This window comes from Callorhinus ursinus, unplaced genomic scaffold (genome assembly GCF_003265705.2).
Source record: "Callorhinus ursinus isolate GAN/ISIS: 27379988/994484 unplaced genomic scaffold, GSC_fseal_2.0 scaffold1, whole genome shotgun sequence".
Lineage (NCBI taxonomy): Eukaryota > Metazoa > Chordata > Mammalia > Carnivora > Otariidae > Callorhinus > Callorhinus ursinus.
Genome location: NW_027397063.1, coordinates 3,699,512 through 3,713,621, shown reverse-complemented (window position 1 = coordinate 3,713,621; position 14,110 = coordinate 3,699,512). Strand labels below are relative to the sequence as shown.

General features: G+C 38.4%; 1 protein-coding gene across 4 annotated transcripts in view; it reads left to right on the top strand.

Moving 5' to 3' along the window:
• Positions 1-14,110, top strand: part of ITSN1 (intersectin 1) — a 211,444-nt gene that overhangs the window by 102,685 nt on the left and 94,649 nt on the right. For all 4 annotated transcript variants that reach the window (XM_025871885.2, XM_025871877.2, XM_073891016.1 and 1 more), the window contains exons 12-16: positions 4,183-4,445; positions 6,662-6,811; positions 7,231-7,371; positions 12,627-12,714; positions 12,850-12,989. In XM_025871885.2, coding sequence (XP_025727670.1) covers positions 4,183-4,445; positions 6,662-6,811; positions 7,231-7,371; positions 12,627-12,714; positions 12,850-12,989 — 782 coding nt within the window. The remainder of the gene's footprint in view (positions 1-4,182; positions 4,446-6,661; positions 6,812-7,230; positions 7,372-12,626; positions 12,715-12,849; positions 12,990-14,110) is intronic.

The window sequence follows — 14,110 nt, the reverse complement described above, 5'->3', positions numbered from 1 at the left end:
TGAACACATGGGAAGAGAGAAGTAGAGGTAGTTCTCTCTTCCTCTTTTTGAGACTCATCCACACTGTGCCATGTATCATTATTCATTCCTTTCTGTGCTTGAGGGAACTTTCAGTTTTAAGGTCGCCTAGTGAAACGGATGCTGCCTCCTGCAATCACGAAAGGAGCAAGAAAGAAAAGAAAACCAAAACACACTTGCCGTGTTTCATGTCTAATCCATAACTGTAATGTGTGAGGAATGTCTTTCTAAAGCAGTGAAGGCCAAATGGGGAATATGGGGAGAAGCCAAGAAAAGATGCTCACAGCTACCGATCTCAAGACAAAGTATGAAGTGACGGTTCTTGTAATAGAGAACAAAGGGAATGGCGTGCTACACAGGCGGGTGATGCGAGCTTCTCTTGCCTGGGGTGGTTCTGAGGGAGAAGCATGTGGGGCAAACACGAAATTGAAGGGACACTGCTGAAAACATAAGGGACATGGAGGTTGGGATTTTTTTTTTAAGATTTTACTTATTTATTTTGAGAGGGAAGGAGAAATAGAACGAGTGGGTGCATGCATGAGCTGGGGTGGGGGTGGTGCAGAGGGAGAGAGAGAGAATCTCAAGGAAACTCACGCTGAGCGTGGAGCCCGACACGGGTCTTGACCCCACAAACCTAAGATCATGACCTGAGCCGAAATCAAGAGTAAGATGCTCAACCAACCATGCCACACAAGAGCCCCAGGATTTTTTTTTTCTTTTAAATAAAAGAAAAATTAAATGGTTGTAAACAGAATGCTAGCAAGGATTAGAGAAAAAATGATTGGCCTGGGAAATAAGGCTAAAAATCATAATTGGTGTTCTCAAAGAAGGAAACTGAAAACTGGAGTAGAAAAAGTTATTTATTGAATGTGATCTCCATACTGATTAGGACAGTTTGAAACACAGGATACTCACCTTCCTACCTCTGCTTTCAGAAATTATCTTATTTGTTTAAATAGAAGACACATCAGCACAGTTACCAACTAAGCGGAGAAAGGTAGGGTGGGGGAGATTCATGGTATAGGGGAGATGGGGGTCAGTTGCTCAATCAAGGTGATGGAGAAGGAAAAGCATAGAGTAATAGGGAGGGAAAGGAGGTTGGTGGTGATGCAGAGCTGTTTTAGGAAGATTATAAGTGGGGGAGGGGAGAGTATGTTAGCAAATAATTTAGGATTTTTTAAAACTGAGGTAAAATTGGTATATAGTAATAGTTTCAGGTGTACAGCATAATTCAATATTGCACACACTGCAAAGTGATTACTACACTTAAGTGTAGTTTTACCATCTGTCATATACAGTTGATCCCCTTCACCCTCTCCGCCCACCCTCAAACTCCCTTTCCCTCTGATAACCATCATTCTGTTTCCGTATCTGAGTTTTGTTTTTTAGATTCCATATGTAAGTGAAATCATATGCTGTATGGCTTTGTCTGTTTGACTTATTTTACTTAGCATAATACCCTCGGGTCCATCCATGTTGTCGCAAATGGCAAGATTTCCTTCTCTTTTATGGCTGAGTAATAATAATGCATGTGTGCATGTACCGCATTTTCTTTATCCAGTCATCCATTGATTCACGCTTAGGTTGTTTCCATGTCTTGGCTATTATAAACAGTGCTGTAATGATCTTTTCGAATTAATAGGTTTATTTTCTTCGGGTAAATACCCAGAAGTAGAATAGGTGGTAGGTGGGTCATATGGCAGTTTTTATTTGTTTAATTTTTTTGAGGGACTTCTGTACTGTTTTTCTGTAGGGGCTGCACCAGTTCACATTCCTAACTGGGAGGGTTCCCTTTTCTCCACAGTCCCTCCAATACTTGTTATTTCTTGTGTTTTTGATAATAGTCATTCTGACAGGTGTGAGATGACATCTCATTGTGATTTTGATTTGCATTTGCCTGATGAGGAGTGATGAGCATCTTTTCCTGCGCCTACTGGCCATCTGTGTGGCCTCTTTGCAAAAATGTCTATTCAGATCCTCTTCCCATTTATTTATTTATTTGTTTTTAAAATTTATTTACGTAATCTCTCATCCAGTGTGTGGCTCGAACTCATGACCCCAAGATCAGGAATCGCATGCTCCTCTGAGCCAGCCGGGTGCCCCAACCTCTGCTCATTTTTAAATCAGATTGTTTTTTGTTGAGTTATATGAGTTGTGTTTTTTTTTTTAATTTATTTTGGATATTAGCCTGTTATCAGATATATGATTTGCAAATTTCTTTTCTCGTTCAAAAGGTTGGCTTTTTATTTTGTTGATGGTTTCCTTTGCTGTGAAGAAGCTTTGTAGTTTGACATAATCCCATGTGTTTGTTTTTACTTTCATTGTTAATGCCTTGGAGTCCGTTCCAAAAAGCAGTGTTCTATCAGCACTGTCAGTGAGTTTAATGTCTATGTTTTCTTCTAGGAGTTTTATTCTTTAGGTCTAACATTCATGTCTTTAATCTGTTTTGAGCTAATTTTTGTGCCTGGTATGAGAAGAAAGTGGTCCAGTATCATTCTTTTGCATGTGGTAGGTGTCTAGCACCATTTATTGTGAAGACTTTTCTTTCCCCATTGTATATTCTTGCCTTATTTGTTGTAAATTAATTGACCATTTAAGCATGGGTTTGTTTCTGGGCTGTCTATGCTGTTCCATTGATCTGTGTCTGTTTTTATGCCAATAATACTGTTTTGATTACTATAGCTTTGCAGTATAGTTTGAAATCAGGGAGCATGATAGCTCTAGATTTGTTCTTTCTCTGAAGACTGCTTTGGCTATTTGTGGTCTTTTGTGGTTCCATGTAAATTTTAGAATTATTTTAGTTCGGTGAAAAATGCCATTGGAATGATAGGAACTGCATTGAATTTATAGCTTGCTTTGGTTAGTGTGGACATTTTAACAATATTTCTTCCAGTCTGATTCTGATCATGGAATACTTTTCCATTTAATTATGTCTCAGTTTCTTTCATCAGCGTCTTAGAGTTTTCAGTATACAGGTCTTTCCCCATCTTGGTTAAATTTATTCCTAGGTATTCTTTTTTTTTAATTTCTTTATTTTTATTAACATATAATGTATCATTTGTGATTTTTATTTTATTTATTAACATATAATGTATTATCTGTGATTCAGCAGTCTTACACAATTCACAGCGCTCACCATAGCACATACCCTCCCCGATGTCCATCCCCCAGCCACCCCATCCCTCCCACCCCCCTCCACTCCAGCAGCCCTCAGTTTGTTTCCTGAGATTAAGAGTCTCTTATGGTTTGTCTCCCTCTCTGGTTTCATCTTGTTTCATTTTTCCCTCCCTTCCCCTATGATCCTCTGCCTTGTTTCTCAAATTCCACATATCAGCGAGATCATATGATACTTGTCTTTCTCTGACTGACTTATTTCACTTAGCATAATACCCTCTAGTTCCATCCACATCATTGCGAATGGCAATATTTCATGTTTCTGATCACTGCATAATATTCCATTGTATGTATATACCACATCTTCCTTATCCATTCATCTGTCGCCAGACATCTTGGTTCTTTCCACAGTTTGCTATTGTGGACATTGCTGCAATAAACATTGGGGGTGCACGTGCCCCTTCGGGTCCCTACATTTGTATCTTTGGGGTAAATACCCAGTAGTGCAATTGCTGGGTCATATGGTAGCTCTATTTTCAACTTTTTGAGGAACCTCCTTACTGTTTTCCAGAGTGGCTGCACCAGCTTGCATTCCCACCAACAGTGTAAGAGGGTTCCCCTTTCTCCGCATCCCCGCCAACATCTGTCGTTTCCTGACTTGTTAATTTTAGCCATTCTGACTGGTGTTGAGTTGGTATCTCATTGTGGTTTTAATTTGTGTTCTTTGATGCCATCCTAAGTGGGATTGTTTTCTTAATTTCTCCTTCCGATAGTTCATTATTAGTATATAGAAATGCAACCAATTTCTGTATATTGATTTTGTATCCTGCAGTTTTACTCAATTATTTGTTCTAAACGTTTTCTGCTGTCAAAAAAAATAAAAGTTTCTTGGTGTCGTGGCGCTTCTGCATGAGGCATGGGCAGGTCGGAAGCTTAGGGAGCTCTGCTTTGCGTTTATACTCCACCTTTCCAAGGTGCCTGAATTTTCCTTTGAAAAGAGTATGTTGCAAATCATGACTTTCCAGCGTCTTCCTGCTTCTCGTTTTCAAGTAACGTTTGAGGATAAGAAGCGTGAGAATTTCGAGCGCGGCAGTCTGGAGCTGGAGAAGCGGAGACAAGCGCTGTTGGAGCAACAGCGGAAGGAGCACGAGCGCCTGGCGCAGCTGGAGCGCGCTGAGCAGGAGCGGAAGGAGCGGGAGCGCCACGAGCAGGAGCGCAAGCGGCAGCTGGAGTTGGAGAAGCAGCTGGAAAAGCAGCGGGAACTGGAACGCCAGAGAGAGGAGGAGAGGAGGAAGGAAATCGAGAGGCGCGAGGTAAGCCGCTGTGGAGCCCACGATGGGCACATGTGCTCTTGCCGCCCTTCTTCCCTAAGTATTCAAGTAATCAATTAACACGGTCCCCTTTTCCTTTTTATAGTTCGCTAGTTTTAGTTTATTCACGGAGTTCTGCGACCACCACCACTATCTAATTCCAGAGCATTGTCCTCACCCCAAGAAGAAATTTCTTACCCATAAAGCAGTTACTCCCCAGCCCTCAGCAGCCACTAACTGACTTCCCGTCTCTACGGTTTTGCGTCTTGCAGACATTTCATAGAAATGGAATCATACGACGTCTGACCTTTTGTGGCTTGTTTCCACTTAGCGTGTTATCAGTACTTCATTCCTTTTTATGACCGAAGAATATTCCATGACACAGACAGACCACATTATAGTTATCCATTCATCAGTTGATGGACGTTTGAGGTGTTTTCGGATTTGTTGACTATTATGAATGATGTTGCTAAGAACATTCACGGTCAGGCTTTTGATAATACAGTCTCCTACCAAACCACTGATAACTAGTTAAGAATTTCTCAGGGGCGCTTGGGTGGCTCAGTCGTTAAGCATCTGCCTTTGGCTCAGGTCTTGATCCCAGGGTCCTGGGATCAAGCCCCACATCGGGCTCCCTGCCCAGCGGGAAGCCTGGTTCTCCCTCTTCCACTCCCCCTGCTTGTGTTCCTGCTCTCACTCTCTCTGTCAAATAAGAAAATAATAATAATAATAAAATTAAAAAAAATTTTTTTTTCAGACTTTTTTTCTCTACATTTATATATGTATGTAGAAATATTAAAGGTTATCTGGTGGAGATGTTGGGGGTTTAGTGCAAAATTTTTTTCACCCCTATAATGGGATCATACTAATTATATTGTTCCCTGCCCCCTTTTTTCCACTTTAAAAAAAAAATACGTATAGGAAATCTTCAGTATATTTGAGGGAAGACCTCATAAATTTGGTGCCATCCCTGGATAGGGGCTAAGCCAATCTTTCGTCTGAATTTCCAACTTTAGAATATTGCTGCAGAACCAGTGCCATGATTCTCTTGTGTGAATGAAATATATTTTACATATGAGAGATTTTTCTTTATAAAAAACACAATACTTTGGTTTCATCTCCTGTTGTTGCCCCAGAAAACTTAGAGCAGTAAGCCTTCCTATTCAGGGAGACACACACAGATACTAACAGGGTTTTAATTCCCAGAATGGACAACCAAAGATAGACCACTTTCCCTTTCTCAATGTTTTGCTCTGTTTTGATTTTTTAAAGACAATTTGGAGTATTTATTCAGAATTACTTAATAGTCATTTACCATGTGCCAGGCATCCATAGTTTGTAGAGTACTTGTAGATAGGTACTTCACTGTCCTCAGGCCCAAAGGGTAGTTGGAGGACAGGTACATAAGAAGTAATTACAATAAAGAGTGCCAGGTGGGGGCGCTGGGTGGCTCAGTCGGTTAAGCATCTGCCTCCCGCTCAGGTCATGATTTCCAGGTCCTGGGATCGAGCCCCAAGTCGGGGAGCCTGCTTCTCCCTCTGCCCCTCCCCTTGCTCATGCTCTCTCTCTCTCAAAAATAAAAAAAAATCTTTAAAAAAAAAAAAAAGAAAGGAAAAAAGAGTGCCAGGTGCTCTGGATGTGTACTTTTCCCAGCAGCCATCAGAGTCCGCTTAAAAGAGAGTGGTCATTGCCACAGAAATTATGGAAGCTTCTGTGGTAAAAAGGAAATGAACGATGGGGGGGGTGGGGGAAATCAACAAACTTTTAAAACTTGAGATGAGTAATTTCTCATTTGATAGAAGAAAGTTTTTGTTTTGGGGGTATTTTTTGTTTTTGTTTTTTTATTCTGGGATTTTAGTTGACTAGATTAAAGACATTTTTCTTGCTCTTCATGAGTCAGTAAATGAGGAAGAACAGTTTTCTTTTTATCACTTCAAACATTCTTGAAGGCATAAACAATCAGATTCAATGATGAAATGAATCCTGTCTGTCCCCACCTTATCTAACTATAATAGCTTTTCTAAATATTCTTTTTTTGCCATAGAAGGAATACTATGTTTGTGTAAATTGTGTTTTGCTGTTTTGTAATAGAAGCTTTTGCAATGTGTAACATTTTATCCCTAAAACAAAAGACTTCCTGGATGTTACATTTATTAAGAGACATTGTGTCATGTCAGGAATAAAAAAATTAATAAGTTATCTGTTCGTAAATGCCACAGGCTGCAAAGCGAGAACTTGAAAGGCAACGACAACTTGAATGGGAACGGAATCGAAGACAAGAACTACTCAATCAAAGAAACAAAGAACAAGAAGACATAGTTGTACTGAAAGCAAAGAAAAAGACTCTGGAATTTGAATTAGAAGCTCTAGTGAGTCGAGTTTGATTATGCTTTGGGAATACAGTTGAACCTTGAACAACATGGGGCTTATGGGCGCAGATCCTGTGCAGTCAGAACGCTTTGTGTAACTTTTAACTCCCCTAAAGCTTAACTGCTAGTAGCCTACTCTGGACCAGAAGCCTTACTGATAACGTAGAAAGTGAATTGACACATATTTCATATGTTATATGTATTATATACTGTATTCTTACAATAAATTAGAAGAAAATGTTAATAAAGTCATAAAGAAGCGAACATACATTTACAGTAGTGTACTGTTATTTATTGACAAAAATCCCTGTATAAGTGGACCCGTGTAGTTCTAACTCATGTTGTTCAAGGGTCAACTGTTTACTAACTCTGAACCATTAAAAATGGTAATAATAATAATTATTTTTCACTTGTTAAAGAATGATAAAAAGCATCAACTAGAAGGAAAACTTCAAGATATCAGGTGTCGATTGACCACACAAAGGCAAGAAATCGAGAGTACAAACAAATCAAGAGAGTTGAGAATTGCTGAAATCACCCACCTACAGCAACAATTACAGGTGAGAAAATACATGCCTTAAATGCTTTTAGGGTTACAAGCCCTGCTTTTCCTCTCATTCATTTCTAAAAGCACCCAGCATCTACCATGTACTAGGTGCTGGGAAGCGAAGATGAAGTAGACAAAAGTCTGGAAAGTAGGCTGTCGAGTAAATGAACTCAGCACAACGTTTGCTTGAGCACTGCTGTGTACCCTCCAGGGGCTCTCGGAGGCACTGAGGGTCCAGTGGTGAACAGGAGATACAAGAACCCCGCCTTCATGGAGCTTACCTTCTATTTGTGGGCAGACAGACACTAACAAAAAAGGTCAAGTGTGTCCAATATTAGAGTATGAAAAGTGCTCTGGAGAGTGAATAGGAAAACAGTCCTGGGGAGAAGGAGGGTGGTAGATTTTTTTTTTTTAAGATTTTATTTTTAAGTAATTTTGACATTCAACATAGGGCTTGAACTCATAACCCTGAGATCAAGAGTTGAACAGTCCACTGACTGAGCCAGCCAAGTGCCCCGAGGGCAGTATTTTTACTTTTTTTTTTTTTTAAGGTTCATTTATTTGTTCCTTCATTCATTAGGGGTGGGGACAGAGGGAAAGACTCTCAAGCAGTCTCCCCACTGAGCATGGTACCTGACACAGGGCTCGGTCTCATGACCCCGAGATTATGACCTGAGCTGAAACCAAGAGTTACGGACACTCAACCGACTGAGCCCCCCAGGCACCCCATCGAGCACAGTATTTTAAATTAAGTGGTGAGGGCAGGCTTCTTGGTGAGGGTCCCAGCTGAGCAAAGACCTGAAAGAGAAGCAGCTAAGTGGTGTGGCTATCTGGCAGAGCAAGGGGAGGGTGGGGAGGCAGCAGCGTGAATGTTGTGACGTTGTACCCCGTGTTTGGGATGTGGATATAGCAAGGAGATCAATGTGGTTGCAGTTGGCAGGGACTGGATTGTGGAGGACCTGTAGTTCACTCATGAGACTGGCTTTACTGTGATCATCGCAATAAAGAGGTGCAGTTCAGTATTCTAGGGGGAGTATCAGAGATAGATGGATGGCGAATAGTTGGGAACATAATAGGATGCTATACGCAGTTCTACTTTCATTTTATGATGTATCCAAAGTTGACCACCAAGTTGCCATAATATCACCTGGCTCAGTTTCACTTGTTGGGCTGGGAGGTGGGAAGCATCAAATTCATGTAGGTACTGTTCTGCATATCACCATGAAAGATGACCATTTTTGAAGTTTGTGATTTTTCTCAGCCTGATGATGTTGAGATTTATCCATATTTCTGAGCAAATCAGTAGTTTGTTCCTTTTTATCACTGAGTAGTATTTCCCTGTTTAGCCATTCACCTGTTGATTGACAGTGAGGTTCTTTCCAGTTTGGGACTTTGTGTATAAGACTGCAATGAGTATTTAATTACAAGTCTTGATGTGGAAATACGTTTTATTTCTCTTGGTTTAATTTTAGGAGTGGCATTAATGTGTCATATAAATATATGGTTAACCCTATAGGAAACTGTCAAAACTGTTTCCAAGGTGGTTGTACCATTTTACATTCTCCCCAGCAGTGTGTGAGTGCTTCAGTACTATGTTGACTAGAAGTGGTAAGAGACTTGATCTTAAGGGGAAAGCATTCATTGTCTGACCATTAAGTATGATGTTAACTATAGATTTTTTTTTTTTTTAGATGCCCTTTATCAAGTTAGGGATTTTCCTCCTGTTCCTTTTTTGCTGAGGGTTTTTTAAATCATGAATGGGTATTGAGTTGGGTCATAATTTTTTTTTTTCCCTGCATCTACTGAGATGTTTACATGTTTTTTCTCTTTATTTTGTTCATATGGTAATTTACATTGATTGAAATTTGAATGTTAAGCCAACCTTCCATTCCTGAGATAAGCCATACTTGGTCATGGTGTCTTACCATTTAAAAAAATATTTTACTTGATTCAGTATGCTATTATTAAATGTCTTTTAATTTAAATTCTTGAAAGATACTGGTTTATAGTTTCCTTGTAATGTCCTTATCCTGTTTTGGTATCAGGGTAATAAATAAGAAAATAGTGGGAGAGTATTCCTTCCTCCTCCATTTTCTAAAAATGTGTTGAAATGGCATTTTTCCTTTAAATTTTCATTCATCAGTGAAGCCATCTGGGCCTGGAGTCTTTCTTGTGGTAGGATTTTAATAGCAAAATGTAGTTAGTAGATATAGGGGTGTTCAGGTTTTCTGTTTCTTCTTGAGTCTGATGGTTTGTATCTTATGGTGAATTTTTTCATTTCATCTAAATTGTCAGATTTATTTGTATAGAGTTATTTACAATATTCTGTTAGTTCTTTGCAAGTCTGTAGTATCTGTAGTGATGTCACTTCTTTCTTTCCTGATCATGGGAATTTGTATCTCCTTCCCCCTTCAACATTTCCTCTTCTTTACCTTCCTCTCCTTCCCCCTCCTCCTTTTCTCCATCAATATAGCTAGAAGTTTATTGATTTCATTGATTTTTTTTTTAAATAAGCTTTTGGTTGTATTGATTTTTCTCTATGCTATATCTGTTTTCTGTTTCATTTACTTATGCTCTTTATTATTTCCTTCCACCTACTTATTTTGGGTTTAATTTGCTTTTTTCTAGCTTCATAAAAAGGAAGCTTAGATTATTGAATTGGACCTTTTCTCATTTCTGATGTAAATATTTTATTAAGGTATAAATTTCCTTCTAAGCATTGTCATAGCCATATCACACAACTTCTTAATGTGTTTTTGTATCCATTCAGTTCAAAATCTTTTTTGATTTTCCTGGCCATTTCTTCTTTGGGTTATTTAGAATTATACTATTTAGTTTCCAAATATTTCGATTGTTTTTCAGATGTCTTGCTGATTTCTGATTTATGTTATAAGCTGTAAGCATACTCTGTATGACTTCAATTCTTTTTAATCTTTTTAAGTTTACTGAGACTTACTTTATGGCTTAGCATATGATTGTGTTGGTGAATATTTTATGTGCACTTGTAAATAATATGTACTCTTTTGTAGTTGGGTGGAGTATCTCATAAACATCAATCAGAGAAAATTGATTCATGGTGTTTTTTTGTGTTTTCTCTGTCCTTACTGATTTTGTGACCTCTTCCAGCTGCTGCCAGAGGATGTTGAAAGCCCTATCATTGTAAATTTTTCCTTTTTCCTTCCAGTTCTGTCAGTTATTGTTTCATGTACTTTGAAGTCCTAGTCAATTTGAGATATTAAGATATGACCTATACTGTAAATATTATCGGATGTTCACAGCTAGAAATTGTTCGAACATATTAAAAAATGCATGTACCTTTTAAAAGTATATTCCTCTATATGGTAACTTTTTTTTATGTCTTTCATTAACTACGAGAAGTTTCATAAAATATTCTCTTGGAAAATTTAGGAGTGAAGGCGACGTGTTTATTATCTCACTGAATGCCCTGTGACCAAACACATTTTTTATTATTTAAGATTGACAGTATGTTCACTTACTGATAATAAAATACAAATTAGGGTTCCTGAAAGAGTAGGGAAGTGAAAAATAATACATGGCTTGAAGAAGGCCAGGTACATCATAGGCTGTGAGATACTGGTTCCTTTTCCTTACTGTTACACAGATACTTGCTGTGCAGATGAGTCAGGTAGCCCTTCATGTTGGTTTATGACTTATTTTAGAAACTTAGGTTGGCATTTAAAAGTGATGTTTATATAAGTCTCAGTGATCTGAGCTAGGTTTTATCTTGATGTGTCATTGTTTGTCTTGGTACAGGAAAGAAACTTTTGCATTGGCTAAGAGGCCTTTCCTTAATTTAGGGAGGAGAATAGGAGAAGCTCAGTTGGCTGGGCCTTTTTGGGGAAACAATCTGAATTGTATATTCTGTTTTGTCCAGATTTGGGGAAACGAGTGTGGATTGTTCATATGAGACGATGCTTCCAGATCCTTTCTGTTGAACTATATCTCTCTCCTATTCAGAATTGTGGCACACAAAGATTTATTGCATATAAGCCAGTCTGTATCGAAGGATAGTTGTTCCAAAAAGGACTGCTTCTTAGCCTCTGATAAAAATTTTCAATTAAGGCATTTTTATTTTCTCAAACCAAAAATCAATACATAGAGATTTTTTTTTCAAGTTTTTATTTAAATTCCACCTAGTTAACATACAATGCCTATTAGTTTCAGGTGTAGAATTTAGTGATTCATCACTTACATACAACACCCAGTGCTCATCACAGGTGCCCCCTTAATGAGATTTTTTTAAATCAAGATAAAAATGAGAGTCAAGTGTTTGTTATTCTGCACCAGAAAGGCTGTCATTTTACCAAAATGTGTAGAAACTATATAGGATAATCTCAGCTGAACTTAAGCAAATACAGTGCTTGACAGGTCATCCATGAAAACTCCAAATAGCCTTTCACAGTGTGGGTTAGCTTTTTTCTTATATCAGGTAAGAAATAGTTGGTTTAAGACTTTTGTGTATCTGTTTAAAATTATAGGTCCTTCCTCAGTGTTGGAAAAACATATACGGCAGCCAAGATTCTATCGTTAGAAGTCTCTTCTTCTTTTTTTTTTTTTTAAAGATTTTATTTATTTTTTGACAGCAAGAGAGGGAACACAAGCCGTGGGGCGGGGGGTGGGGGGGTGGGAGAGGGAGAAGCAGGCTTCCCGCTGAGCAGGGAGTCCCATGCGGGGCTCGATCCCAGAACCCTGGGATCGTGACCTGAGCCAAAGGCTTAACGACTTAGCCACCCAGGCGCCCCTAGAAATCTCTTCTTGATTTCTATTTCCATCTTCAAGTGTATGGTAAGCCTTAATTCAGCCCTATTAAGTATCGAAGTTCAGAGTAGAGTAGTTCCTGTTCAAATTAGTCAGTTTGCAAACAATAGAATCAACTGCATTTACGTTTGATCCCAGTGCAAGGGAGAGATCAATACTTTCAGTTTTCTCTGCTGAGTTGTACTTAAAGTACATTTTTGAAAGCTTATAAATAGGCAGTAAGTCAACAAAAATTTAAATCTCAAGAGAGCTATAACTGTCTTGACTTTATTTCAGTGAAAAGCATTTGGCAAATAGTTAATTGCTTGGCAAAAAAGCAAATGTTGCCCTGACTGGTGATTAAATGCAGTTTCTACATAGAGGATTTGGGGTGAGATTAGATGAGTCTTTGATGGACGAGAAAACAGACTTAGTCTGCCTGGATGTGGAATGTAGACATGGTAGCTACATTCATGTCAGCTCATTGTTGTTTTCCTCCTTCTCTCCTAGGAGGCTCAGCAAATGCTCGGAAGACTTATTCCAGAAAAACAGATACTCAATGACCAACTCAAACAAGTTCAGCAGAACAGTTTGCACAGTAGGTGTTGCTTTTTAAAGTCGCCCTTTTCCTCTTCTACTGGCATGCCTTGCCCTCGGTGAAATGAGAACATTAAAAACCATTTTCCTCACTGCCAGTTTGCTTTTCTTACCTTGCAATGTTTTTCTAAAATAGGAGATTCACTTCTTACACTCAAAAGAGCATTAGAAGCAAAAGAGCTAGCTCGGCAGCAGCTACGAGACCAACTGGATGAAGTTGAGAAAGAAACCAGATCAAAACTACAGGAGATTGATATTTTCAATAATCAGCTGAAGGTAACTATTCTCTGCGTACCTACATATATGTCCTACCCTTTAACTTTTCTAACTGGCCAGATGAGTTGATACTTAATTCCAGTGAGAAAAATTTATGATGCTGGTTTGTCAGCCTTCCTGCAAACCTTCATACTTATAGATGAATATTATACAATCCAAATTAAAATTTTCTCTTGAACGTATAAAGATGAATTTGGCATTTGTAAATTAAAGTTGAGTGAGTGGCCCCCACACGACATCTGTCTTTAAACAGAATTACATTTTTGTGTATTGCCATCCTTTTGTCTGTTGATAACTACATCAAGTTGAAGTCCAGAGCAAGGCTCCAAAATAGTCTGTCTTTTGTTCTTTGGAGACTGCTTAAAAGGGATTGCTTTCTCTTTTTTAAAAATAAGAATTTTTCTGCCACTTCTTACCTTCAAGATTGTCCTTGAAGGTAAATCTTTATTTTGTTACCTCACATTTTAAAATGTTACTGTTTAATGGAGTAATTGCTTTTGTCTCTGTGGCAAAAGTAGTATATGGTTTTGTCACATTTGCATGGTAAAATTCAGGAAAATGCCAAAGCTTTTAAGGAATGTGAAAGTGGTTATGACAGCCTCCTTTGGATTTGGTGCCTTTGATTTAACTTCACAACTTCATCATCTTAAGACCATTAACTCTTACCTTATAATAAAAACCGAATGCAAGCAGTTAATGTCCTACCAACAATGAGCACATACACTGTAGATTTAAGTAGATATTGGAGTTTTTAATCAATTATGTTCTTATAAGAAATGAACTTCCCACTTTTTGTTCCAGATACTCAGTTTCGTTTTCCATCTCAAAATCCTTTATACTTAACTCTGGCTAATTTTGCTTTTGGCACTGGAAAAAGGAAAACTCCTTTGTTATTAAAAATAGGAAAAAATTAGAAAGCGTATTTGTGATATTTAGTTGGCCTTTGAATTGAAATTCTGGGCCAACTTGTTCAGACATCTGAGTTTAAGGAATTTTTGCTTTTTTTTCCCCCAGAGTAATAGGTAATGAAATTCTCTCAGTTGTACAATGCCAAGCAAGTGCTCTTAGGGGACATATTATTTGAGCCAACTTAGTGTTTTTCTTTGCTTTCATTCTTACAC